Source organism: Oryctolagus cuniculus, chromosome 9 (assembly GCF_964237555.1).
Source record: "Oryctolagus cuniculus chromosome 9, mOryCun1.1, whole genome shotgun sequence".
Classification (NCBI taxonomy): domain Eukaryota; kingdom Metazoa; phylum Chordata; class Mammalia; order Lagomorpha; family Leporidae; genus Oryctolagus; species Oryctolagus cuniculus.
In genome coordinates this window covers 98,831,498-98,859,061 of record NC_091440.1, presented here as the reverse complement: position 1 = coordinate 98,859,061, position 27,564 = coordinate 98,831,498, and the positions used below count along the sequence as shown (strand labels likewise).

The 27,564-nt window shown below is 42.1% G+C and overlaps 1 protein-coding gene across 16 annotated transcripts in view; it reads right to left on the bottom strand.

Moving 5' to 3' along the window:
• Positions 1-27,564, bottom strand: part of ERC1 (ELKS/RAB6-interacting/CAST family member 1) — a 518,217-nt gene that overhangs the window by 467,818 nt on the left and 22,835 nt on the right. For all 16 annotated transcript variants that reach the window (XM_008259816.4, XM_002712778.5, XM_002712779.5 and 13 more), the window contains exon 2: positions 4,727-5,559. In XM_008259816.4, the coding sequence (XP_008258038.1) occupies positions 4,727-5,395 (669 nt within the window). In that variant the 5' untranslated portion in view covers positions 5,396-5,559. The remainder of the gene's footprint in view (positions 1-4,726; positions 5,560-27,564) is intronic.

Below are 27,564 nucleotides of genomic sequence, written 5' to 3'. Positions count from 1 at the left end.
ACAATTACCTCAATTGTTTCAAATCAACAAGAATGTCAATAACTTTTTCTCTCATTGAGCTCCTGGATCCTGACTTCAGGCATGGCCCAGACCTTGCTATTGCAGACATCTGAGGAGTAAACCAGTGTAGATGGAAGATCTCTCTCTGTTCTCCCACTCACACTATCACTCTGCCTTTCAAAAACACAAACAAATCTTAAATATATATATATATAATGCACTTATAATACTTAATTATCTAACTATATGTATATAAAGATATCTTATTTGGGAACTGATAACACTACCAGTACATAATTCAAACTTACCAATAATGTAAATACGAAATTTACTCCACATCCCCCAAAAGAATCCAATACTCATTGTAAGATACAGACACATATACTCATTCTAAGATACAGACACATATACCTATACTTTGCCTATACTTTACAGTAAGACTAAAGAAAACATTCTTATTTTTTTCTCTCCTGATATTTACTCAATAACAAACTATAAAAACTGAGGAAGTACTTTATTTCACATTTAGGAACGATATATTTTTGTGTTCTACTTCAATTTCCAACAACTGTAAATGTCAACTGAAGAAAAAATATGTTCCTATTCTGTTGTAATATATAAAACTGGACATTTATTTTGTGCATTAATGGTTCACAAAGCAGGGAGACACCAAAATCACCTGAAAGGCTCTTTCTAGCTAAACGTATCTAAAATCTTAGACCCTCTTCCATATGCACACCCTATCCACTGAGGGCCACTATCATAGTTAATGATCATTATGAATAGGAGTATGTCACATCCCTAGAGTGCAACATGGCGGGAAAAAGGAGCAGCACTGAGCAAATGGTCCCTCAGTTTTTTTCCTTCTTTTACAACTGAGCTGATAAATGGCACTAAAGAACCCTCACAATTTCTCCATGGCTGATAGACAACAGACAAGTTTAATAATTATATGTACAAAGGAAATTCTAAAGCTCACAGAATGGGCTTATCATCAGGACCCTGAGAGAAACTTGTCTCAAATCTAAGTTCCTGGATCCCATCTCCAGAGATTTTTACTTAGTTGATATTAAGGATTGAGAATCTATGTTTTCAACAAAACACATGCTGATACTGATCCACATGAGCCACATTCAAGAACCCTGTCCTCACTTTTAGGATCCATCTTAGTTCTTCTCCTTCTTTTCACATTTTAAAAGGCTTAATGGCTTAAATTCAAATAATTTCATAAACAATATTTTTAAAGGTTCTTTTTTCTTTTTTCTTAGACTGGATTTATAGCAAAGTTAAAGATTTAAGTAAATTAAGGCTTCAAATTTCAAGTGGTGACAATCTACATTTAACCAGTGAATGAAAAAAAAGTATATTGAGGGGCCGGCGCTGCAGCTCAATAGGCTAATCCTCCGCCTGTGGCACCGGAACACCGGGTTCTAGTCCCAGTCGGGGCGCCGGATTCTGTCCCGGTTGCCCCACTTCCAGTCCAGCTCTCTGTTGTGGCCTGGGAGTGCAGTGGAGGATGGCCCAAGTCCTTGGGCCCTGCACCCCATGGGAGACCAGGAAAAGCACCTGGCTCCTGGCTTCAGGATCAGCGAGGTGCGCCGGCCGCAGCATGCTGGCCACAGTGGCCACTTGGGGGGTGAACCAATGGTAAAGGAAGACTTTTCTCTCTGTCTCTCTCTCACTATCCACTCTGCCTGTCAAAAAAAAAAAAAAAAAAAGTATATTGAGGGGTTGGCGTCATAGCACAGTAGGTTAATCCTCCACCTGTGGCGCCGCATCCCAGTTCTAGTAACAGCTGCCCCTCTTCAAATCCAGCTCTCTAAAATGGCCTGGGAAAGCAGTAGAAGATAGCCCAAGTGCTTGGGCACCTGCACCTGCATGGGAGACCAGGAAGAAGCTCCTGGCTCCTGGCTTCGGCTCAGCGCAGCTCCGGCCGTTGCGGCCATCTGGGGAGTGAACCAACAGAAGTTAGACCTTTCTCTCTGACTCTTTCTCTCACTGTCCATAACTTTACCTCTCAAATAAATAAATAAAATCTTTAAAAAAAAGTATATTGAGGTCATAATTTATCTAATAAAATAAAATTACCATAATTTCTAATTACATTGAAATCCCAGGTTCAAATGAATTCAAGATTCAATTTTTAATTTACACTGTACTATTTCAAATAAATGTGAAGATTTTTAATTTCAGTTAAATTAACCAGGATAAGTGTACACACAATGCAATAATACATAAGCATTAAAATAATCTTTACTTCTATACTGTACGGCTCTCTACAGTTGCAATGTTGTTGGCAACAAAAAGGTCATAGCATAAATTAAAATACAGCATTCATATAAAATTTGTTATGTACATATGCATAAGAAATATTTCAACAAGGAGAAACTTCCACTGTTAGAATACTTTAGTCAGCAGTAAATAGGAGCATCTGGGATAAATTTTGCTTTCAAAATAAATTTTGTTTTTCTGTACTATATCTATCACAAAAAAAAATTATTTTGGTTGCTGAAAAAGTAGGTCTAGAGCTTTAACATACAAAAGGTAATGTAACTACAGATCTTCATGTACCCAAAATAGGTTTGAATACCTGAGCTGAATATTGATAATAAAATGATTTATTTCATCAGACAAAAGATCAATTCTAACTCCTTCTTTACTTCTTAACATCATCCAAGAACAATGAAGAAATTTAAATGTTTATTACTTCTTTACAAATCATATTACTAAACAAAACAAAAATACAGTATATACCAACAACAAAGCAGCTACTTTAAAATTCTACTCCTAGGAGTAGGCATTTAGCCTAGAGGTAAGACTCCAGTTAGGACACCCACACCCCACTGTGGAGTGCCTGGGTCCAATTCCCAGCCCCAGCTCCTAATCCCAGCTTCCTTCCGATGCAGACCCTGGGAGGCAGTGCTGACTGCTCAAGTGGCTACACTCCTGCTACCCAAGAGAGCTTAACTGAGTTCCTGGCTCCAAGTTCTTGCTTTGCCCAGCCCAACCCTGGCTATTGCCAACATTTTGGGTGTAACCAGTAAATGGGAATTCTTGGTGTCTCAGTCTCTCTATCTCTGTGTGTGTGTCTCTCTCTCCCACCATCCCTTCTCAAATAAATTTTCAAAGAATTTTTTAAATAAAAAAATAAAATAAAATTCTATCTAAAAGTAGAAGACAGTTTTTTAAAAAGACAAATAATCAAGTTCATAAATATAAAAAATGTTCTATAAATACAAAATTTTATAAATACAAAAAGTATGTTTAAGATTTTAATTTCTGGAGCCTAAACATGATTTGTTCACATCTTTGGAGTCTTAAGTATGTATCTGAATGTGATGTGATTATTGTAAAACAACAACTATAATGAGGAAGAGTGTAGAAAAATAACAAATGAATGTTATTCATACAGCTAATGAAATAGAACTCAGTTCTTAAGACTGCAAAGTTCTATAATTGCAATACCTAGTTATGTTATTTACATTATAGAGCAACCAGTCACATCAGGTTGAATTTCCTCTATCTAAATTTTAAAAATTAAAGAATAAAAGTACATAAGCATTCTGAAACTTTCCTAAATGTCAACAAAGAAATCAGTTACTCTTTGCTAATACTTAATATGTACATCATCAGGAGCAGCTATTTGATCTGGTAGTTAAGCTGCCTGCCAGCTGGGATACCCACATCTCATATTGGTGTGGCTGGACTCTCAAGTTCCAGCTCCACTCTCAATTCCAGCTTCCTACTAATGCACACCTTACGAAACAGCAGATGATGGTTCACGTAGCTGGACCCCTGCCACCAATGGGCGACCTGGTTTGAGTTCCTGACTCCCAGTCTTGGCCTGGCCCAGCCCCAGCCATTGCAGACATTCAGGGAGTGAACCAATGGACAAGAACTCATTATCTCTATCTGCCTCCAAACAAAATTTTAAAAATTCTGTAACTTTTTAAAAATAATTTCTGTTCCATACTAACAACATGATGAAGCTTTTTTTTAATAAAGGAAACCCCTCCTTTTATTTTAAAATTTATTTATTTATTTGATAGAGTTACATAGAGAGGAGAGACATCTTCCATGTGATGGTTCAATCCCCAAATGGCTGCAAGACCAGGATTTGGCCAACTCAGAGCAAGGAGCTTCCTCAGGATCTCCCAGTGGGTGCAGGGGCCCAGGGACTGGGGCCATCTTATGCTGCTTTCCAGGCACATTGGCAGGGAACTGTACAGAAAAGGGAGCAGCTGGGAATGGAACCAGAGCCCATATAGAACACCAGCACTGCAGGCTGTGGCTTAATCTGCTATGCCACAGCACCAAGCGAATAACTTTTTTTAAAAACTGGCTTTTTTGATATTTATTATGACAAATCTTAATGGTGTAACTTACAAGGTCACATAGTCTAAATAATTTTGATAATGGATGTTAGAATGCATGGCAAAATTACATTCTCGCAAGAATTGGAAAAAAAGGAACATATACTGAAAGAAAAGACAGGAAGAGAAAGAGAAGCCAGGGAAAACAAGCAAGAACAATGAGCATACCATCTGGCAACCAGAAAAAAATAAATAGGGCACAGTAGCAAATCTGGAAAAGATTGAGCAATGGAGGACAAAAATACTAAAATAAACAGGGAAAAGGCAAATACATGAACTAAGAAAAAGAATGGCTCATTTCACTTTTATACATGAAATCACCCAAGAAAGAGAAACATACATGGAAAACTAACCTGATTTTCCTCCTGCACAACTCTATATTGTTCCTTCCAAATGGTGATTTTGGAAGCCTCATCTTTTCTCAGAGCTCGTTCTTTTTTCAGCTCTGGGCTCCAGAAGGTCTTGATGCTATTCATTGAAGAACTCAGTTTGCTCTCCTTTACTTCCACATCCTTCCGCAAAAGATCGTTTTCCCTTAATACTTCCTTCAGCTGTGTCTGCAGATCCATGATCGTGTTATCTCTTGCCTGACGAAGAGAGTGCGGTACAGTAGACGCCATACTCACAGGAGGAAGGTGATGTTCTCCAAATGCTATGGTGTCACTAGCAACCCCACTGCTGGCTATATTGGGGCTACTGCCCATAGCAGTCATCCTAACACCATAAGGCAGACGTCCCCCAGAACGGCCAAGTGTCATGGTGCTTTTAGGTGTTTCTGAACCCACGTTTTCGTGGTCACTTAGGTACATAGGGCCAGATGTGGCATAGGCAGCATTTAAGGATTGTATATTCTCCATTGATAGGGTTTTTCCACTACCACCTCCAACACTGCTTCCAGAACTCCCTCCTGTGCTATTGGTCCGACGATGACCCAAACGAGGGGAACGAGGAAGCCTAGGTGAACGCCCAGGGCTCTGGCTGCTTGGTTCCACCTTCCCAACTGAACGAGCACTTCCATACATGGTTGCAAGGTGAATTTAGGTGCAGGGAAAGATGTCAAAATTAAAAAAAAATTTAAAAAAAAGGAACTCCGTGAGGTTTCTCTATGGCTATAAGTTGGCTTAAGGCTCATCAGTATTAATAGGTCACCAGCCGTCCAATCTTGAGGAAATATCTTACACCATATCTGAAATGAAAAAATCACACATTAAATCCTCCAGGAATAAATATTGCCCTTCTCAGAAACTTTGTATTACCCCATACACTAGAAAGATCCCCCTTCAATCATCTATTAACTCATGCATTCAAAATGTATTTCACAGTAAACATTATTTTTAAAAGTTTTACATGTCTCAAAACTAAATACTGAAAACTCATCACCAACTGCAAAAGAAAAAAGGGGGGTATAAATATTGACTGGAGTGGACATTTGGTTTAATGGCTGAGATGAGGTATAAGACAATCACATCCTACACAGGAATTCCTGGGTTTCATTCCTGGCTCAGGCTCCAGACTCCAGCTTCCTATTATGGACCCTGGGAAGCAGGAGTGATAGCTCAAGTAGTTGAGCTCTTACCACACACATGGGAGACCTGGACTGAACTCGCAGTTCCTTGCTTTGACCCCCCTCCCCACTCAGCTACTCTGGGCATTTGGGAAGTGAACCAGTGGATGACAGCTTTCTCTCTCACCCTCTCTCTCTCTGCTTCTCAATTTAAAAAAAAAAAAAAAAAAACTGATAAAGAAGAGATAAAAGTTTAAGTATATATAATTTTCTAACTGAAAACTGAAGATTATCAACTAACAAGTAATTAGAACTAACAGAACTCAAAAAGTCAGTCAAAAGGTCAATATATAAATATACAAGTATCGGCCGGCACTGCGGCTCTCTAGGCTAATCCTCCGCCTTGCGGCGCCAGCACACCGGGTTCTAGTCCCGGTCGGGGTGCCGGATTCTGTCCTCGTTGCCCCTCTTCCGGCCCGGGAGTGCAGTGGAGGATGGCCCAAGTGCTTGGGCCCTGTACCCCATGGGAGACCAGGAGAAGCACCTGGCTCCTGCCTTCAGAGAGGCGTGGTGCACCGGCCGCGGCGGCCATTGGAGGGTGAACCAACGGCAAAAGACGACCTTTCTCTCTGTCTCTCTCTCGCTGTCCACTCTGCCTGTCAAAAATAAATAAAAAAGAGAATATCAAAACACGACAGGCAATATGACAGAGCAGCAAAGTCACTGTCTGGGACACCAGCATCCCATATCAGAGTGCCTAGGTTTGAGTCCTGGCTCCACCACCAACCCTTCCTGGGAGGTAGTATGTGACAGTTACCATGTTTGGCCCATGTCACCTGTATGGGAGACTCAGATTAAGTTCCAACCTCCTGGCTTTAGCTTAGTTCAGTCCCCAGCTGTTGTGGGCATTTGGGCAGTAAAACAACAGATAAGGGGGGCCAGCACTTTGGTTTAGCAGGTAAAGCCACAGCTGCAATGTCAATATCCCATATGGGTATGGTTCCAATCCAGCTCCCTCCTAATGTCCCTGGAAAAGCAGTGAAAGATGGCCCAAGTGCTTGGGGCCTTGCACCCACATGGGAGACCCGGAAGAAGCTGCTGGTTCCTGGCCAGCCAGTTGGGGAGTGAATCAGAGATAGATTTTTTTTTAAATCATAAATCTCTCTCAAGCCCTAAATGTAAAAATCAAAAAATACAATTCCTATCCATTTGACTTCCAAATATCTCTTAAATTGATCCTTCTCTTCTAAGCCCATAATTATTACCTTGGCCTATTATTATTATTATTATAGCCTACCTGAATTACAACAACTTTCTAACTGCCTCTAGTCAGAGTCTCTTAATCAGTTTTCAAACTTACAATTACAACTCAACTGTGGGTTGTAAATCAGTTTGATAGATTTTGTTTGAGCTTTTTATTTTTTTTATTTGAGAGAAAGTAAGCTCTCATCCATTGGTTCATTCCCCAAATGCCCACCAACTTCAAGGGGGGCAAAAGCCTAGTGCCAGGAACTCAAACTAGGTCTTCCCACATGGGTGGCAGGAATCCAGCCAGTTCAGCCATCACCACTTCCCTCCCATGATCTATAAAAACAGAAAGCTGAAATCAACAGCCAAGCTAGGAACTGAGCTCAAGTAGTCTGACGTGGGATGTAACCATACTGACTGGTGCCTTAGCTGCTACACCAAATGCCTATCTGTGTTTGTTTTTAATAAAATAAAATACTGGCTCCAGAACCATCATGGGTACCAAAATTTGTGGATGTTCAAGCCTCATATCAAACAGCATAGTATCTGCGTATAACCTACACACATCCTTCCATATATTTTAAATCATTTCTTAGTCATAATACCTAATAAAAAGTGAATTTGTATGGAAAAACTGTCATATCATTATTAAGAAAAAAGTCTATACATGTTCAGTAAGATAACATTTTTTTCCAACTATTTATCACCTGCATTTTATTTGAATCTGCAGTGTGGAGCCTACAAATATGAAAGGTTAACTGTAATTGAGAATAAAGCAGGAAACAGAATGTAGAGCTTATTTTCAGAGTATAACACACTAAAGTAAAGGTAGATATTGTGAAGGGCCTGGAGTTTTATTTTACCATATTTACAAGTCAATACATTATCTTATAACTAGTTTATGGATTCTGACAGAATAGGAGTCTCTTGGGACTTTAAAAAAAAAAAAGGCTTTATTACAGTACAGCAAGCATGAACATGCATATGTTTGCATTTCTTCCATGTCCCACAGGTTAGATGAAGGGGGTCAGATGGATTCTACTTATATTGTGGGTGTGCATCATAGCTGCAGAACACTGAGCTTGGGAAATCTACCGCTTTCATAGTAATAAGTAAGCCTTTCCTTGTCCCCATGAGAGACATTACCTCATCCCTCAAGACAGCTCATGCAAACCCAATCCTGAGAAACAGCAGTAAGGACAGTACATTCTTAGCATAGATAGCTAAAGTATACCAGAAACAAGAGACCCATGGAAGACACAGCCTCCTGACAATTATCTGTGGCAGCTTTAAACATGGCCATACATTCTTTGACTTCTTTCTTCAAGAGGAAGAAAAATATTCCTTTCTCCTTGAATATGAGCTGGACTTAGTAACTTGCTTCTAAAGATGCATTACTTTCAAGAATCACTCAAGGGCCGGCGCCGCGGCTCACTAGGCTAATCCTCCGCCTTGTGGCACCGGCACACCGGGTTCTAGTCCTGGTCGGGGCACCAGATTCTGTCCCGGTTGCCCCTCTTCCAGGCCAGCCCTCTGCTGTGGCCAGGGAGTGCAGTGGAGGTTGGCCCAGGTGCTTGGGCCCTGCACCCCATGGGAGACCAGGAAAAGCACCTGGCTCCTGGCTCCTGCCATCAGATCAGCGTGGTGCACCAGCCACAGCGCGCTGGCTGCGGCGGCCATTGGAGGGTGAACCAACGGCAAAGGAAGACCTTTCTCTCTGTCTCTCTCTCTCACTGTCCACTCTGCCTGTCAAAAAAAAAAAAAAAATCACTCAAAAAGATGCTGAAGCATGTGTCTTGGTCACTCATGGATCACTCACTACACATGGAATTAGCTGCCATGTCATGAGGATATTCAAAACTTCTCTATGAAGAAAGGCAAATAGCCAAGAACTGAGGCCTCCAGCCCAAAGTCATGTGCAATGGCTTGGAAGAGGACCCTTCAACCTGTAAAACCATGAGATGACTGTAGACTTTACTGACATCTTGACTCAACTTCATGAGATATCTGAGCTAGGACTACCCATCTATACTGTTCATAAAAACTGAGATTCTTTTTTTAAACCCAGTAAGTTTTGAATTTGTTGATGCAACAAGATACAATTAATATGGTGCTGTTTCCTGAAACTTTTTATTTTCATTTGTACATACATATATATATAATGCATACTGTATCACAATTTAGAAGGCACTTCTTTTTGCAGGTGGAAAATTATTCTCAACACTAGTGCCAGAATGATCTTTTACAAGACAATTCTCAAATGGGTTACTGACCCCCAAGGGTGCACAGGACCTTTTTAGGAGGTCCATGGAAGCAAATTATTTTTATAAAATATTTCTGGCCGGCGCCGCGGCTCACTAGGCTAATCCTCCGCCTTCTGGCGCCGGCACACCTGGTTCTAGTCCCGGTTGGGGCGCCGGATTCTGTCCCGGTTGCCCCTCTTCCAGGCCAGCTCTCTGCTGTGGCCAGGGAGTGCAGTGGAGGATGGCCCAGGTGCTTGGGCCCTGCACCCCATGGGAGACCAGGAAAAGCACCTAGCTCCTGGCTCCTGGCTCCTGCCATCGGATCAGCGCGGTGCGCCGGCCGCAGCGCGCCGGCCGCGGCGGCCATTGGAGGGTGAACCAACGGCAAAGGAAGACCTTTCTCTCTGTCTCTCTCTCTCACTGTCCACTCTGCCTGTCAAAAATAAATAAATAAATAAATAAAAATAAAAAAAATTTTTATAAAATGTATATATAGTTTGTTTCTCAGAAGTTATGTGCCATGTAATCTTATCCCACTGACAGATATTGAAAAGTGTGCTTATATACAGTGGTATTTCAAAGTTTTCTTAGATTTCTAATGTGGTAAATAATGATAGATATAGCCTTTAGAAAAAAAAGTTATCTGAAGTCCTCATTAATTTTTAACAGTAAAAAGGATGCTAGAACAAAAAAGGTTTAAAAATTATTTTTCTGGGCTGGCGCCGCAGCTCAATAGGCTAATCCTCCACCTGCGGCGCCTGCACACTGGGTTCTAGTCCCCATCAGGGCGCCGGATTCTGTCCCGGTTGCCCCTCTTCCAGGCCAGCTCTCTGCTGTGGCCCAAGAGTGCAGTGGAGGATGGCCCAAGTCCTTGGGCCCTGCACCCACATGGGAGACCAGGAGAAACACCTGGCTCCTGGCTTCAGATCAGCGCGGTGCACTGGCCACAGCGGCCATTGAGGGGTAAACCAACGGAAAAAGGAAGACCTTTCTCTCTCTGTCTTTCTCACTGTCCACTCTGCCTGTCAAAAAATAAAAAAAAAAATTATTGTTCTGGAGCTGGAGCTGTGATGTGATGGGTTAAGCCACTGCCTGTAACACCACCAACATCCCATATGGGTGCCACTTTGAGACCTGGCTGCTCAACTTCTGATCCAGCTCCTTGCTAATGTGCCTGGGAAAGCAGCAGAGGATGGCCCAAGTCCTTGGGCCCCTTCACCCACGTGGAAGTCCTGGAAGAAGCTCCTGGCTCCTAGCTTCAGATCAGCTCAGCTTTGGCCATTGCAGCCATTTGGGGGAGTGAACCAGCAGATGGAAAACCCCTCTGTCTTTTTCTTTTTTAGATATTTTTTTTATTTGAAAGGCAGAGCCAGAGAGACAGACAGACAGACAGAGACAGAGAGACAGTCTTCCATCTGCTGGTTCACTCCCAAAATGGCCACAACAGCTGGAGCTGCGCCAATCTAAGGCCAGGAGCCAGGAACTTCTTCTGGGTCTTCCATGCAGATGCAGGGGCCCAAGTACTCGGGCCATCTTCTACTGCTTTCCCAGGCCATAGCTGGATTTGAAGTGGAGCAGCCAGGACTTGAACCGATGCCCATATGAGATGCCAGCACTGCAGGTAGCGGCTTTACTCACTATGCCACAGCATCGGCCCCTCTGTAACTTCAAATTGATAAATCTTTCTTTTTTAAAGATTTATTCTATTTATTTGAAAGACAGAGTTACAGAGCGAGGTAGAGCCAGAGAGAGAGAGAGAGAGAGAGAGGTCTTTCATCCACTGGTTCACTCCCCAAATGACTGCAATGGCCAGAGCTGAGTTGATCCAAAGCCAGGAGCCAGGAGCTTCTTCCAGGTCCCCCATGCAGATGCAGGGGCCCAAGCACTTGGGCCATCTTCTACTGCTTTCCCAGGCCACAGCAGAGAGCTGGACCAGAAGTGGAGCAGCCAGGACTCAAACCGGTACCCATATAGGATGCCAGCACCACAGGCCGCGGCTTTAACCCGCTGTCCCCAGTGCTGGCCCCTGATAAATCTTTAAAAAAAAAAAAAAAAGAATAAACTTCTGTTGTTTTCAAGTCATTAAGTTTGTAGTAATTCATTACAAGATCACAAGGAAATAGTCTGGGTAGACTATCTCATTAAAAGCAATGTGTGGGGTCAGCATTGTGGCATAGCCGGTTAAGCCGCTGCCTGCAGTGACAGCATCCCATATGGGCGCCAGTTCGAGACCCAGCAGCTCCACTTCTAATTTGGCTCTCTGCTGTGGCCTGGGAAAGCAGAAGATATCCCAAGTGCTTAGGCCCCTGCACCCGCGTGGAAGACCCAGAAGAAGCTCCTAGCACCTGGCTCCATATCAGCACAGCTCCAGCCGTGGCAGTCATTTGTGAAGTGAACCAGCAGATGGAAGACCTCTCTCTCTCTCCTTCTCTCTCTCTCTCTCTGCCTCTCCTTCTCTCTTTATGTAACTCTTTCAAATAAATAAATCAATCTTTAAAAAAAAAAAAAAGTAGTGATGTGCCTCTATAAATAATGATGTGGAAAAATGTTTATATATACTATCAAAACAAAGACAAAGAAGAAAACATAACAGATGCCACCTAAGTTTTTGAAAAAGAGTACAGTGTATTATACAATTGTCAGTTGTTGTTAAGATTCCTGATGATGATCTCATTCTTTTATACATCTTTTCAAACGAAAATTTTCAGCTTTTTTATAATCAGGACAAAATACTAAAACTTTCAACAAATATTAACACAGGGTAAGGTTCTAGGTACTAAAAATTTAACTACCCACTTCAAGAAGAAAGCCAGAATCTGAGGGTGAGTGTTTAGCCTAGTGGTTAAGACATCAGTGTCCCACAATGGAGTGCCCGGATTCAATTCCTGGCTCTGGCTCCAGCTTCCTGTTCATGCATGGTTGAATATGGGAAGAAGTGTCTGTCTCTCTAATGAATAAAATAGTTTTTTTTGTTTGTTTGTTTTGTTTTTTTTTTTTTTTTTTTTTTTTTTTTTTTTTTTTTTTTTGACAGGCAGAGTGGACAGTGAGAGAGAGAGAGACAGAGAGAAAGGTCTTCCTTTGCCGTTGGTTCAACCTCCAATGGCCGCCGCGACCGGCATGCTGCGGCCGGCGCACCGCGCTCATCCGATGGCAGGAGCCAGGTACTTATCCTGGTCTCCCATGGGGTGCAGGGCCCAAGTACTTGGGCCATCCTCCACTGCACTCTTGGGCCACAGCAAAGAGCTGGCCTGGAAGAGGGGCAACCGGGACAGAATCGGCGCCCCAACCAGGACTAGAACCCGGTGTGCCGGTGCCGCAAGGTGGAGGATTAGCCTAGTGAGCCGCAGCGCCGGCTACAAAATACATTTTTTAACTTGAAAAAAATTTAAATGTATTTACTTACTTGAGAGGCAGACAGAAACAGAGAGATTTCCCATCTGCTGGTTCATTTCCTAAATGGCACAATAGCTTAAGCTGGCCAGGCTAAAGTCAGGAGTTAGGAATTCAAACCAGGTCTCCCACGTGGGTGGCAGAGAGACCCAACCACCTGAGCCATCACTTGCTGCCTCCAAGGGTGCCATTAGCAGGAAGACAGAATTAAGAGAAGAGTTGGGATTCAAACCCAGATGTCTGACAAAAGATGTGAGCATCCAAAGCAGCATTTTAAACACTGTGTCAAAAACCCACTAATTTTTTTAAGCCAGAATTTTTTTTAACTTTTATTTAATAAATATAAATTTCCAAAGTACAACTTTTGGATTATAGTGGCAAGCCAGAATGTTTTTTCACGCCCAAATTCAATGAAGTCTCACTGCTGTTATTGCATCTGACACTACTAACAACTTCTCAATATTTTATTTATTTATTTTCATTTTATTTGAAAGTCAGAGGGGCTGGTGTTGTGGCGTACAGGGTAAAGCTGTGGCCTGCAAAGTCAGCATCCCATATGGGTGCCAGTTCATGTCCTGGCTGCTCCATTTCTGATCCAGCTCCTTGCTAATGGTCTGAGAAAAGCACCAAAACAATGGCCCAAGTATTTGGGCCCCTGCCGCCCTTGTGACAGACCCAGAAGAAGCTCCTGGATCTGGCCTGACTCAGCCCTGGCCATTGCACCCACTTGAGGAGTAAACCAGTGGATGGAAGATCACTCTCTCCCTTTCTCTCTCTAACTCTGACTTTTAAATAAATAAATAAGTCAAGAAAGGAAGGAAGGGAGAAAGAAAAAACAAAGAAACAGACAAAAAAGAAAGACAGCTTTTCCATGTGCTGCTTCACTCCCCCAAATGCCTGTAACATCAAGGGTGAGCCAGATTGAAGTCAAGAGCCCCAAACTCAATCTAAGACTCCTGAGTGTATGGCAGGGACTTACATACTTGAAGCCATCACCTGCTGCCTCCCAAAATGCACATCAGCAAGAAGCTGGATAAGAAGTAGAATAGCTGAGACTTGGATCAGGCACTCTGACATGGGATGTGGGTGTCTCAAGAGGCAACTAAGGCCGGCGCCTCGGCTCATTAGGCTAATCCTCCGCCTAGCGGCGCTGGCACACCGGGTTCTAGTCCCGCTCGGGGCGCCGGATTCTGTCCCGGTTGCCCCTCTTCCAGGCCAGCTCTCTGCTGTGGCCAGGGAGTGCAGTGGAGGATGGCCCAAGTGCTTGGGCCCTGCACCCCATGGGAGACCAGGAAAAGCACCTGGCTCCTGGCTCCTGCCATCGGATCAGCGCGGTGCGCCGGCCGCGGCGGCCATTGGAGGGTGAACCAACAGCAAAGGAAGACCTTTCTCTCTGTTTCTCTCTCTCTCACTGTCCACTCTGCCTGTCAAAAAAAAAAAAAAAAAAAAAAAAAGGCAACTTAACTGATGTACCCCAAGCCCACACCATTACTGATCACTTTTACCTTGAAACTCTTAGGTGGGTTTCTCTGATCCTACTCTTTGGGACCTCCCACTATCTCTCCATGACATTTCCTTTTTTATATATTTTATTGGCTCCTCTTTCTCTACCATTACAGACTAACATGCCTTACAGTGCTACCTAACATGTTCTTGTCTCATTCTCTATCATTTCTCCTGGGAAATCTCCTCCACATTCATAGTTTCACAACCATTATCTATTTTAAGTAGGTACCACATTTAGGTTTTCTCAATCAATATTCCCAACTTTGGCCTCTCTACTGGACTGTAGGCTTAGATGACCATTTATGACCAACTACCTACTGAATATTTCCACCAAGATGTCCCACAGACAACCCAACAATTTTAAACAAACACCTATTTTCCCCTAAAACATACCCCTCCTCCTATGTTCCCCAGTTTGACATAATTTATTTTCACTCCTCCTTTTCTGCTACTCAGTTCAACACCAATTATCTAATCAATTATAACATCAATTCTTTAAAGGTGTATTTATTTATTTATTTGAAAAGTAGAGTTACAGAGAGGAAGAAGAGAAGGGAGGGGACAGAGAGACAGAGACAAACAGAAACATTTTCCATCTGCTAGTTTACTGCCCAAAATGGCCACAATGGCCAGGAATGGACCAGGCCCACGCCAGGAGCCTAGAATTTCATCCAAGCCTCACATATGGGTAGCAGAGGCCCAAGTATTTGGGCCATCTTCCGCTGTTTTCCCAGGCATATAATCAGGGAGCTGTATCAGAAGTGGAGCAGCTGGGTCTCAAACGGCGGCTCAGATGGGATGCTGGCATTGCAGGCAGGCAGCTGCTTAATACATTGCAACACAATGCCAGTCCCATCATCAATTTTTACCTTTCCAATGTATTTCCATCATCCCTACAGCTACAACTTCATTCTATCTGTCAGTACTGTTACAACAATTTCCAAAACAGCCTGCTTAATACACAATCTTATCTTCATAATCTATTGATGCTGAATTTTACTTTCACAGCCTAACGAGTTGAAGGCGTATGACACATTAACACCAATAACAGTCCACTCTAATTTAAATTACCAGGTTGAGAGTGAGAGAGATATTAGAACCCCATTAAACATTTCTGGTTTCAAAAGTCCTATATTCTAATACCTTTTGTTTACCTAATCACATCCCACTGAGAATCAATATACTTTTGCTTCTAGGGCTTTTCATTTTTGCTTCAACTTTCATCCACAGGTTCACTCCCCAGATGGCCACAATGACCTGGGCTGAGCCAGGTCAAAGCCAGAAGCCAGGAGCTTCATCCAAGTCTCCTACATGGTACAGAGGTCCAAGCACTTGGGCCATTCTTCACTGCTTTCCAGAGCCACTAACAGGGAGCTGGATTGGAAGTGGAACAGCCAAGTCTCAAACCGGCAACCATATGGGATGCCAGCATTGCAGGCAGTGGCCACTATGCCAAAATGTTGGCACATTTCAGCATTTTTCATCAAGCTATAACTCACAAACCATAAAATTAACCATTTTTAAGTGTAAAATTCAGCAGTTTTTAGTACATAATGTCCCTCAGTATCCATAGGGGATTTGTTCCACTTGAGATACCCCAATCCACAGATGTTCTAATTCCTTACATAAAATGGTGTAGTATTTTCATATAGCCTATGCACATCCTTCTGTATACTTTAAATTGTGTCTAAATTACTTAGATTATCTAATACAATCAAGTGCTATTTGAATAGTTGCTACATTGTATTGTTTAGGAAATAACGAAAAAATTCTTTCATGTTCAGTACAATTTTTTTTCTTGTTATTTTCAATCCTCAGTTGGTTGAATCTGTGATGTGGAACCCATGGACACTGAGGGCCAACTGTATTTACAATGTGATGTAACCATCACCACTATCTATTTGCAGAATCTTTTCACCACAGTAAACAGAAACTCCAAGAACATGTAAACAGTCACCATTTCCCAGTCCCCAGGCCCCAGCAACCGATAATCTACTTCTTATCTCTATAATATTTGCTATTCTGGACATTTCATATAAATAGAAATATATAATTTATGACTTTTTTTTTTTTTTTTTTTTTGACAGGCAGAGTGGACAGTGAGAGAGAGAGACAGAGAGAAAGGTCTTCCTTTGCCGTTGGTTCACCCTCCAATGGCCGCCGCGGCCAGCGCGTTGCAGCCAGCGCACCGCGCTGATCCGATGGCAGGAGCCAGGAGCCAGGTGCTTTTCCTGGTCTCCCATGGGGTACAGGGCCCAAGCACCTGGGCCATCCTCCACTGCACTCCCTGGCCACAGCAGAGGGCTGGCCTGGAAGAGGGGCAACCGGGACAGAATCCGGCGCCCCGACCGGGACTAGAACCCAGTGTGCCGGCGCCGCTAGGCGGAGGATTAGCCTAGTGAGCCGCGGCGCCGGCCTTATGACTTTTTTTTGTAGAAGCTGGAAAAGATTAGTTATGAGGATCAATTATTTGTCATTCAGGATCTTAATACATATACGTATAATTAATTATTTCCAAAAGCTGAGAAAGACAGATAAAAAGACAGCTCCCATCTATTGGTTCATCCCCAAATGCCCATAATTGCTGAGGCTGGAAGAGGTCAAAGCCAAGAGTCAGGAATTCAATCCAGGTCTCCCATGTGGGTAGTAGGAACCTAAATATTTGAGTTATCACCTGCTGCTTCCCAGGGTACATATTTTTCCGGAAGCAGAGAAAGGACTCAAACCCAAACACTCCAACATGACTTGCAGGTGTCTTAAGCAGTATCTTAACCACCTGGCCAAACATCTGCCCGTAGAATTTTCCTGAAAACTCCTATTTTCCATATTCATTACATAATGTCTATGAGTTCTTAAAACAGAACAATAAAACTGAGTTCAGACATTGCCACTACTATTTAGACCACCAATGTCTATTAGCTTGACAGGGGAAAATACAAAGAAAATAACACTTAAAAATTCCAGGATCATTTTTCCCCATGAGAGAAGTTTTGATCCCAACAGTAACATACACATTGAAAAAGAAAACACCTCTGGCCTGGCCCCACTCCAGAGATACCCATATACACACAAACTGGATCCTGCAGCACACTCAGAGATCTAAAAATAAAAAGACTTCTACAGACAATGATTACACGTTAGCTTTCAATACTCATTCTTCCCACAAATGGCTATGAGCATAGCATGCAACTGCAGACAGCAGTCTCCCACTCTTTCCTCACAAATTGGATCAATAATATCTTTTTACAACGTAATTCTCCAAAGGAATACAAAATATTCCTAAGACAATGGAAAGCAGAAAATCATTTAATAGCAACATAATGACCTTCTTTAAATTAATTATAATTGAATAGGCTGTGCTATGAAATATTTATAAAAATGCATCACCCATTAGCTATTCAGAGCATTACAGGGAAAATGTCTACCTAAATCTCAAAATTACTAGTCCAACCTACTATAATTAGTTGGAGTCACATATAATTAGCAATTATTATCAGAAAATGAGTTGGATATCTTAAATACTATACTTAAACATTTTCTCGATTCTGTTCATTTTTTCAAAAGGTTGAGCATTATGAGGAACAAGAAATATGTTGCTTTCTTAAGCTTTCTGTGAAACGATTGAAAGACCAAAAATTTAGATCTCACTGAAGTATAATTTGGCAAAATCTATCAAAATTTTAAAATGTGCATAATACTTGAACTAGAAGTTTCACTTTAAAAAATACCATATAAGAGGGCTGTAGCCATGGCGCAGTAGGTCATTCCTCCACCTACGGTGCCGGCATCCCATGTGGGTGCTGATTCTAGTCCCAGCTGATCCTCTTCCAGTCCAGCTCTCTGCTATGGCCTGGGAAAGCAGTGGAGGATGCTCAGGTGCTTGGGCCCCTGCATCTGTGTGGGAGACCCGGAAGAGGCTCCTGGCTTCTGATTGGCGCAGCTCCGGCCATTGCAGCTATTTGGGGAGTCCACCAACAGAAGGAAGACCTTTCTCTCTGTCTCTTCCTCTCACCGCCTCTAACTCACCTCTCAAATAAATAAAATCTTTTTTAAAAAATACCATCTAAGATATGAGAGTACTTCAAATAGTTCACGGAAATTAATTAAAAGATAAGTTTAGAGGCCAATGCTATAGTATCAGCAGGGCATATGGGTACCACTTCGAGACCCAGCTGCTCTACTTTTTTTTTTTTTTTTTTTTTGGACAGGCAGAGTTAGTGAGAGAGAGAGAGAGAGAAACATCTGCTCCACTTTCAATCCAGCTCCCTGCTAATGTGCCTGGAAAAGCAATGCAGGATGGCCCAAGTGCTCTCGGGCCCTGCGCCCACTTGTGAGATCTGGAAGAAGCTCCGGGATTCTGGCTTCAGGCTGGCCCAGCCCTGGCCATTGTGGCCATTTGGGGAGTGAACTAGTGGATGCAATATCTCTCTTTCCCTGTCTCTTTCTCTCTCTGTGTACCTCTGACTTTCAAATAAATAAATCAATCTTTTAAAAAAGATGTTTATTTTAATGCAAAAAACTACAGTTCTTTTTATAAGTATGCATTTCTATGAACTTTTTGAAGACCCCTCATGTATTTTCATAAATCCAAGAAAATATGTGCAGTGATGTTCAATGATTTTATTGTTTATACCAGCAAGAAGAGAGAAAACACCACAAATTTCCAACAAGGGACTGTATCTCCAAACTAAAAAATTAAACACTGCTATAACAAAAAGGTTTTTTTTTTTTTTTTGGGGGGGGGGGGGTTGACAGGCAGAGTTAGTGAGAGAGAGAGACAGAGAGAAAGGTCTTCCTTTTCTGTTGGTGCATCCCCAAAATGGCCGCTTTGGCTGGCGTGCTGTGCCAATTGAATCCAGGAGACAAATGCTTCCTCCTGGTCTCTCACGCGGGTGCAGGGCCCAAGGACCTGGGCCATCCTCCACTGCACTCCCGGGCCACAGCAGAGAGCTGGACTGGAAGAGGAGCAACTGGGACAGAATCTGGCGCCCCGTCCGGGACTAGAACCCAGGGTGCCAGCGCCGCAGGTGGAGGATTAGCCTAGTGAGTCGCAGTGCTGGCCACAAAAAGTTTTTTAAGTGAATATCTGTACCTGACAGGCAAAGACATCTTTGATATATTGTAATGTGAAAAAGAAAGTAAGATATAGAAAAATGGGTACAAAACAATCTCATGTGCATATAAAAAGATACACATGTGTATGGGTATAGAGTCTCAGGAATTATTTGAATCATAACAAGCTGGTTCTGAAAAGACAACTCTTTCCTTGCTTATATACTTTTCCTTTTCCATTTTATTTTAATAGTGAACATGTATTACTTTCATATTTTAAAGTCTCATTATAAACTAAGGACCTTTACAACCATTCAGCACTAATTTACTTGATAATTAATGCAGTAGGCCCTGATGCTAACTGTTACTCCTCTCCAAGTAGTGTGAGGTTTTTGTGATTACATGTAATATTTATACACTTTTAAGGGGTACAGTGCAATGTTTCTTTTTTACAAAAAGATTTATTTACTTATTTGAAAGGCAGAGGCAAAGAGAGGTCTTCCATCTGCTGGTTCACTCCCTAAATGGCCACAATGGCCAGAGCTGATTTAATCTGAAGCCAGAAGCCAGGAGACTCTTTCTGGTCTCCCACAAGGTTACAGGAGCCCAAGGACTTGGGCCATCTTCTATTGTTTTCCCAGGCCATAGCAGAGAGGTGGATCTGAAGTGGAGCAGCCAGGTCATGAACTGGCGCTCATGTGGGATGCTGGCACCACAGCTGGTGGCATACCTGCTATGCCACAGTGCCAGTCCAGTACAGTGCAATACTTCAACAAATGCATTATCTGCTCAAGCCAAGCAACTAATTTCCTGTTTCTTTATCTTTCACTAGGAAACTTAAAAAAACCAAACTACACATTAAAGAAATCACATGTCTCTACTTCCTCAACATGTAACAGAACTGTATAAAGTTTGGAACTCCATGCAGCATCCGGTTGTATGAATTTCATCTGATTTTCAACACTGACTAGAGACCAAAAATGAAAGAACAGTATGGCAAATGCAGTTGTTTCAGTAGCACTCCATCTGGAAGTGCACCTCTACTAGGATCAGCAATGATGTCACCAACTTAGAGATGGTCTTTGGGGCCAGCACTGTCATAGCAAATAAAGCAGCTGCCTACAATGCCAGTATCCCATATGAGCAACGATTCGATCCAGCTCTCTGCTATGGCCTAGGAAAGCAGTGGGAGATGGCCCAAGTCTTTGGGCCCCTGCACCCATGTGGGAGACCTGGAAGAAGTTCCTGGTTCAGTTCAGCTCACCTCCAGTCATTGCAGCCATTTGGGGAGTGAACCAGTTGATGGAAGACCTCTCTCTCTCTCTCTCTGCCTCTTTGAAACTGCTTTTCAAATAAGTAAATAAATCTTAAAAAGAAAAAAAAAAAAAAGAAGCATTCTTCTTGCTTGTCTTAGTCATGATTTCATCTTTTTTTATGGAAGGGTGAGTAACCAGGTTACAATCAAGTCAATTGCAGGTTTTAATAATTCTTATCAATCGCTTAATCAAGTTTAATTGTAAGTTCTATCAAAGTCTTGCCATGAAAGATATCAGGTAGAGAGAAGTAAATACAAGGTTACTACTCATAGTTGTTCTGTACCTGTATCAGCAATCTGTGTCACTTGCTTCAAGAAAGACAATTTCTAGACTATATAGCCTTCAACAGTGACTCTAGTCCTCACTGCTATCCTGATTTCTTAAAACCTTAAAATACTGGGGGCCGGCATCATGGTATGGTAGGTTAACCCTCCACCTGCAGTGCCTGCATCCCATACGAGTGTCGGCTCCAGTCCCAGCTGCTCCACTTCTGATTCAGCTCCCTGCTGTTGGCAGTGGAAGATGGCCCAAGTGTTTGGGCCCCTGCACCACGTGGGAGACCCTGAAGAAGCTCCTGTTCCCTGGCTTTGGATCAGCTCAGCTCTGGCTATTGTGGCCATCTGGGGAGTGAACCAGGGGATGGAAGCTTTCTCTCTCTCTCTGTCTCTCCCTCTCTGTGTGTAACTCTGCCTCTCAAATAATCTTCAAAAAAAAAAAAACTTTAAAATATTAAATTATTTAGACTTCAGTTATGCTACTTTGCATTTTATGCCACATCCACACTACAGTATGATCAGTTCAACAACAAAAAAAAATTCAACATATCTCACCTAAGTCATAAGCTGAAAAAATGTAAGATGTATATGTTCACAAATCAAACATCTGGAAAATCTAAAAATTTTGTTACTGATATGGTGGCAAAACCAGATCTGAATTTGCAAAAATATCATTATGTTTACTGAAGGAGTTAGGGAGCAAACAAACCTCAAAAGTTGTATTAAAGTTAGATAATAAGTAAGTGTGTGCATTAGATCAGTTTCCTTATATTAGAATTAAACCCACATTACTGTTTCAGATTAAACATACAATCATTGTTGGTAAATAAAGACACAAATCAGGGAGAGCTTCATAAGGAGTTCTAACTCCATAATAGTTTATCTTTTTTTTTTTTTTTTTTGGACAGGCAGAGTGGACAGTGAGAGAGAGAGACAGAGAGAAAGGTCTTCCTTTGCCGTTGGTTCACCCTCCAATGGCCGCCACGGCCAGCGCACTGCAGCCGGCGCACTGCACTGATCCAAAGCCAGAAGCCAGGTGCTTATCCTGGTCTCCCATGGGGTGCAGGGCCCAAGTACTTGGGCCATCCTCCACTGCACTCCCTGGCTACAGCAGAGAGCTGGCCTGGAAAAGGGGCAACCGGGACAGAATCCGGCACCCAGACCGAGACTAGAACCCCGTGTGCCGGCACTGCAAGGCGGAGGATTAGCCTAGTGAGCCGCGGCGCGAGCTCCAATAGTTCATTTCTTAAGGGAGGTGGTACACAGGCTTTAATGATATGATTCCCTATCTTTTTTGCATGTCTGAAATATTTCATAATTTTTTTAAGTTTATGAATTTTTTTTAAGTTTAAGTGAAAATTGTTAAGGATACATTAAGTATTTTTCTTCTTCCCTGAAATAATAAAAGTATTTGGAAAGCAGCACTTTGAAAATGGTTATTTTAAGGCTCTTAAAAACATTCATAACTTTTGTTTCAAAAAAAAAAAAGGCTTAATTATTTACTTGAAAGGCAGTTACAGGGTGTGGGGCGGGGGGAATGTTTAAATTCCATCCACTGGTTCACACCCCAAATGGCTGCAACAGCCAGGATCCTAGAGCTCCACCCTGGTCTCCCATAGGTCTTCCAAATAAGTGGCAGGGGCGCAAGCACTTGGCCACCCTGTGCTGCCTTCCTAGGCACGTTAGTAGAGAGCTGGATCTGAAGTAGAGCAGCCAGAACTCAAACCAGCACTCTGACGTGGGATGCTGACGTCGCAGGCCGTGGCTTAACTCATTGTGAAACAACACCAGACCCAAAAGTCATTCATATCTTTTGATTCAGTAATTTCATGAACAGGAAAAACCAATCTCCTAAAATGTGGAGAAAAGTTTATGAATTATAACAGACCAGTTTTAGTTAAGTACTCATCTCAGTGAGAAAGGTTCTGGTGAGGGGACGGTACTGTGGCATAGCAGGCAAAGCCAACACCTGATACCAGCATCCCATATGGGTGTTGGTTTGAGTTCTGCCTGCTCTACTTCTGCCAGAAGCTCCCTACCAGTGGCCTGGGAACAGCAGAAGATGGCCCTAACATTTGGGCTACTGCCACCCATGCGGGAGACCCTGATGAAGTCCAATATTATTCAAAACCTTAGTGGATAGACTGGAAAAGCAAGCAATCAGATTTCCTAGCACACACTATACAATACACAGTGTAAGAATTATTAAAATCTTTCCAGTCAGGGCTGGTATTGCAGCCTCACAGGTTAAGCCATCGCTCATAATGCTGGCATTTCATATGGGCTCCGCTTCAAGTTCTGGCTGCTCCATTTCCACTCCAGCTCCCTGCTAATGAATCAGGTTTTTGGGCCCTTGCCACCCATGTGGGAGACCCAGAAGAATCTCCCGCAGATGGAAGATCTTTCTCTGTCTCTCCTAACTCTGACTTCAAAAATAAATCTTTTTTAGAAAAATGTTTCTAGTCTTTTCCAAGACACTGGCAGAATGACATGCTACCAGAGATGACAAGATGGCACTTGAGGAAAAGACCTGGGATAAAGGTCTTGCAGAGACATTAAAAGTCCTAATTCCTTTCTCCTGAATCTGGGAAGAGTCATTTTCTTCTGTTGCCATGCTTCTCTGAATAAACTCTGCAAAGCACTTGTTTTTAATCCCTTACATGTATATAAGCAGATAAAGAATTACACTCTTAAATTCTGTAGATTTATCCAAGAGTATTATGAAATAATTTTCTGTTCCAAAGCATATTTACATGAAATTTTCTAACAGAAATGTCATGTTGCATTGCATATTTTAAAAAAAACTTTTATATCTTCATATAACGTGTTTAACACAATATCTGGTTCACAATGACAACTCATGAAAATAACAGTATTTCTTCTATTTTAAAATATACATTATTTCATATTTTAAAGTTTCTCAAACTGGAATTCAGCACACAATTAATATGTATCATTAAGGTAGGCTTCCTTTTGTCTTTTAAAGAAACAATTATTATATTAATGGCATGCACCTACAGAAAAGAAATGGTAACTCAGAAGTGAGGAAAGAGATTTTACAACCCCATTTGCAGATGAGGAAACTAGGGGTTAGGCTCAGTAACTTGCCCAAGAATTTGCATCCACCTTACTTGAAAGTCAATTTTAATCACTACAATATGCTGTATATTCAGCTAGTATTTTACTCTAAGCAAGGTGTATTTAAAGACTTTTTCTTCCAATGAGACTCAGGGAGAATTAAATTGGTATGTCCAAAACCCCAAACTGTTTTTATCTCCATGTTCTTCACAATCCCTCCCATATATGAGTAACTGTTTCTAAACTTAGCTTTCCAACTATCAAGTGAATGCATTAACTATTCCAGAGCTATATTAGTAACTCAAGAGGTACACTGTCCAGTATGCTGACCAGTAGCCACATGTAGCTGCTAAAGGCTTGAAATGTGGCTGGTGAGACTGAGGAACTGAAATTATTTTCTTATTTTTTATTTATTTGAGAGACAGAGAAAGCTCTCATCTGCTGATTCACACCCCAAACGACTGCAAAAGCCTGGGCTAGGACCAAAGCTGAAAGTCAAGAAAACAATCGAGGATCTCCCACATGTGTGGCAGGAACCCAATCACCAGTCATCACCACTGTTTCCTATGGTCCACAATGCCAGGGAGCTGAAGTCAGGAAACCCACTCAGGAATCAAACCCAGGCACTCTGATGTGTATGTAGGCATCTTTTTCTTTTTCTTTTTTTTTTTTTAAGATTTATTTATTTACTTAAAGCAGAGTTACAGAGAGGCAGAGGCAGAGAGAGAGAGGTCTTCCATCTGATGGTTCACTCCAAATGGCCACAATGGTTGGAGCTGGGCTGATCCAAAGCCAGGAGCTTCTTCCAGTTCTCCCACATGTATGCAGGGGTTAAGGACTTGGACCATCTTCTACAGCTTTCCAAGGACATAGGAGAGAGCTGGATTGGAAGTGAAGCAGCTGGGACTCAAACTGGCGCCCATATGGGATGCCGGCATTGCAGGCAGTGGCTTTACCTGCTATGCCACAGAGCCAGCTCCGATGCAGGCATCTTAACTGCTAGATTAAATATCCAGTCCCAGAAAAAATTTAATGTTTGGAACAACTTGGTATGTGAACTCTTTTTCAAGTATGTTATATGATTTACGTAACTAAATAAAGATAAAATATTTCACAAAAAAACTTAGCATCTGATTATATCCTAAAAAAGTATATCCAAATTGATTTCAAACATTAAGGGGAAATAATGTAAATAACTCACTAATTAGCTGAAATAATTCAGTATGCTGAAAATGATAAGACTGGATGAATTGTATAAAATATATAACACTACAAAATGTATTTATTTTTTCTCTTTAATGTGGCTACTAAAATTTTATTACATATCCGATTTATGTTATATTTCTATTGGACAATACTTTCTTAGAGGCTCCTGTTGCCCCCACCACAGCTATCAAGAGATCAATGAATGGGGAAGACACTGTGGTATAGTGAGTGAAGTCACTACTCAGGATGCCTGCACCCCATACTACAGTGTTTAGGATGGAGTTCCAACTCTACTTCCAATCCAGCTTCCTGCTAAGGTGTATCCTGGGAGGCAGATGATGGCTCAAGTACTTAGATCCATGCCACCCATGTGGGCAACTCAGATGGAGTTACTAGCTTCTGACTTTGGCCTGACACAGCCCTGGCTATTTGGGGAGTGAACCAGCAGACAGAAAACCTCTCTCGCTTGCTTGCTCTGTCTTTCAAATAAATAAAACTCAATAAACTTAAAAAAGAAATCAGTGGGGGCCAAAGCTGTGGCGTAGTGGGTAAAGCTGCTGCCTACAGTGCTAGCATCCCATATGGGCACTAGTTCGAGTCCTGGCTGCTCCACTTCTGCTCCAGCTCTCTGCTATGGCCTGAGAAAGCAGTGGAAGATGACCCAAATCCTTGGCTCCTGTACCAACATGGGAGACCCAAAAGAAGCTCCTGGTTCCTGGTTTCAGATCAGCCCAGTTGGGCCGTTGCAGCTATTTGGGAAGTGAACCAGTGGATGGAAGACCTCTCTCTGTCTTTCTCTGCCTTTCAAATAATTAATAAATAAATCTTTTCTTAAAAAAAGATAAATGAGTGGCATTATCATCTTTCTAGCTCAGCACTGTCCAACAGAACGTTCTATGACTATAAAAGAAATGTTCTATGTCTAATGCCAATTTAGTGATGGTGGCTGGCAGATGGTGATGGAGTCTATAACAGAATCCCTAACAGCAATATCCCACAACAGGATATTGTAGAGTCAAAGATACCAGGAAACTGTAGAATACCACCTGCTATTCTGACTTTCCTCTGTGGAAAAGCAAGTAGATTTCAAAAACTGAAGATCAGTGCTGTTCAATAGAACTTTCTATAACAACAGAGATTTTCTGCACTCCCATCTGCACTGTCCAATACAGAAGTCACTAGACCCATCCTACTACTGAGCACATATAATAAGGTTTAAATTAAACTAGTTTAGGTGCTGGCGCTGGGGCACGGCAGGTTAACGCCCTGGCCTGAAGCACTGGCATCCCATATGGGCACTGATTCTAGTCCCGCTGCTCCTCTTCCAATCCAGCTCTCTGCTGTGACATGGGAAAGCAATAGAAGATGGCCCAAGTCCTTGGGCCCCTGCACCTCCATGGGAGACCCGGAAGAAGCTCCTGGCTCCTGGCTTCGGATCGGCGCAGCTCTGGCCGTTGCAGCCATCTGGGGAGTGAACCATCAGATGGAAGACCTCTCTCTCTGTCTCTACCTCTCTCTCTAACTCTGTCTTTCAAATAAATAAAATAAATCTTTAAAAAAATACATAAACTAGTTTAGATTTAAATAGTCCTACATGGCTAGTGGCTACTGTACTGGATAGCACTGTTTCTAGTCTTACGGCTCTATCCGAAAGTCAGGAGTCACCTTAGATTACTCTCTCCCAATCAACTGTCCATTATCCACAGAAATGTGTACACACACACACACACACACACAGAGGGATGGAGGGGTGGTAATTACCCAGGCCAGTGTTCCTCAAGGCTTTCAATTTTGTATGCTTCTCTATCCAGTCTGTCACAATTTCAGTTTTCAGGCTATACAGCAGTAGTGAGGTCACAGCCTTGCAGTTGGCCTCATTTAGTCTCATCCTATCCACTCTTTGTAAAATTTAAATATAGACACGTTATTTCCTTTACTCAAAAGCCTCCAAAGTCTTACTGTGCCCCCAAGTAAAATTCAGATTCTAACATGGTTCAAAAAGTCCTTTATGATCAAAATCCAGTCTCTGGCTTCAACTTCTGCCACTTCTTCCACATTCCAGTTCTTGCTCACATCATTAGAACGGTCTTACCCATATCATTAGCACTTATCATGCTCCACTATAATCACCTGTTTTACTTGTCTCTCTCCCAGTCACCACATCCTAAGAGCACAGACAGTACCTCAAATGTTACACTGCCAAAACAAAACACAATGAACTACATTAAACACTGCATAATTTTTTCAATAAAGGGACAGAAATAAAGAAAATAGGAAACAGATGTATATTCTTGACCTATTAAAAAAGAAATTCTATAAAACAGATATTTTGCTATTCCATTTAAAACAACCTTAATATGAATTTTAAGAATC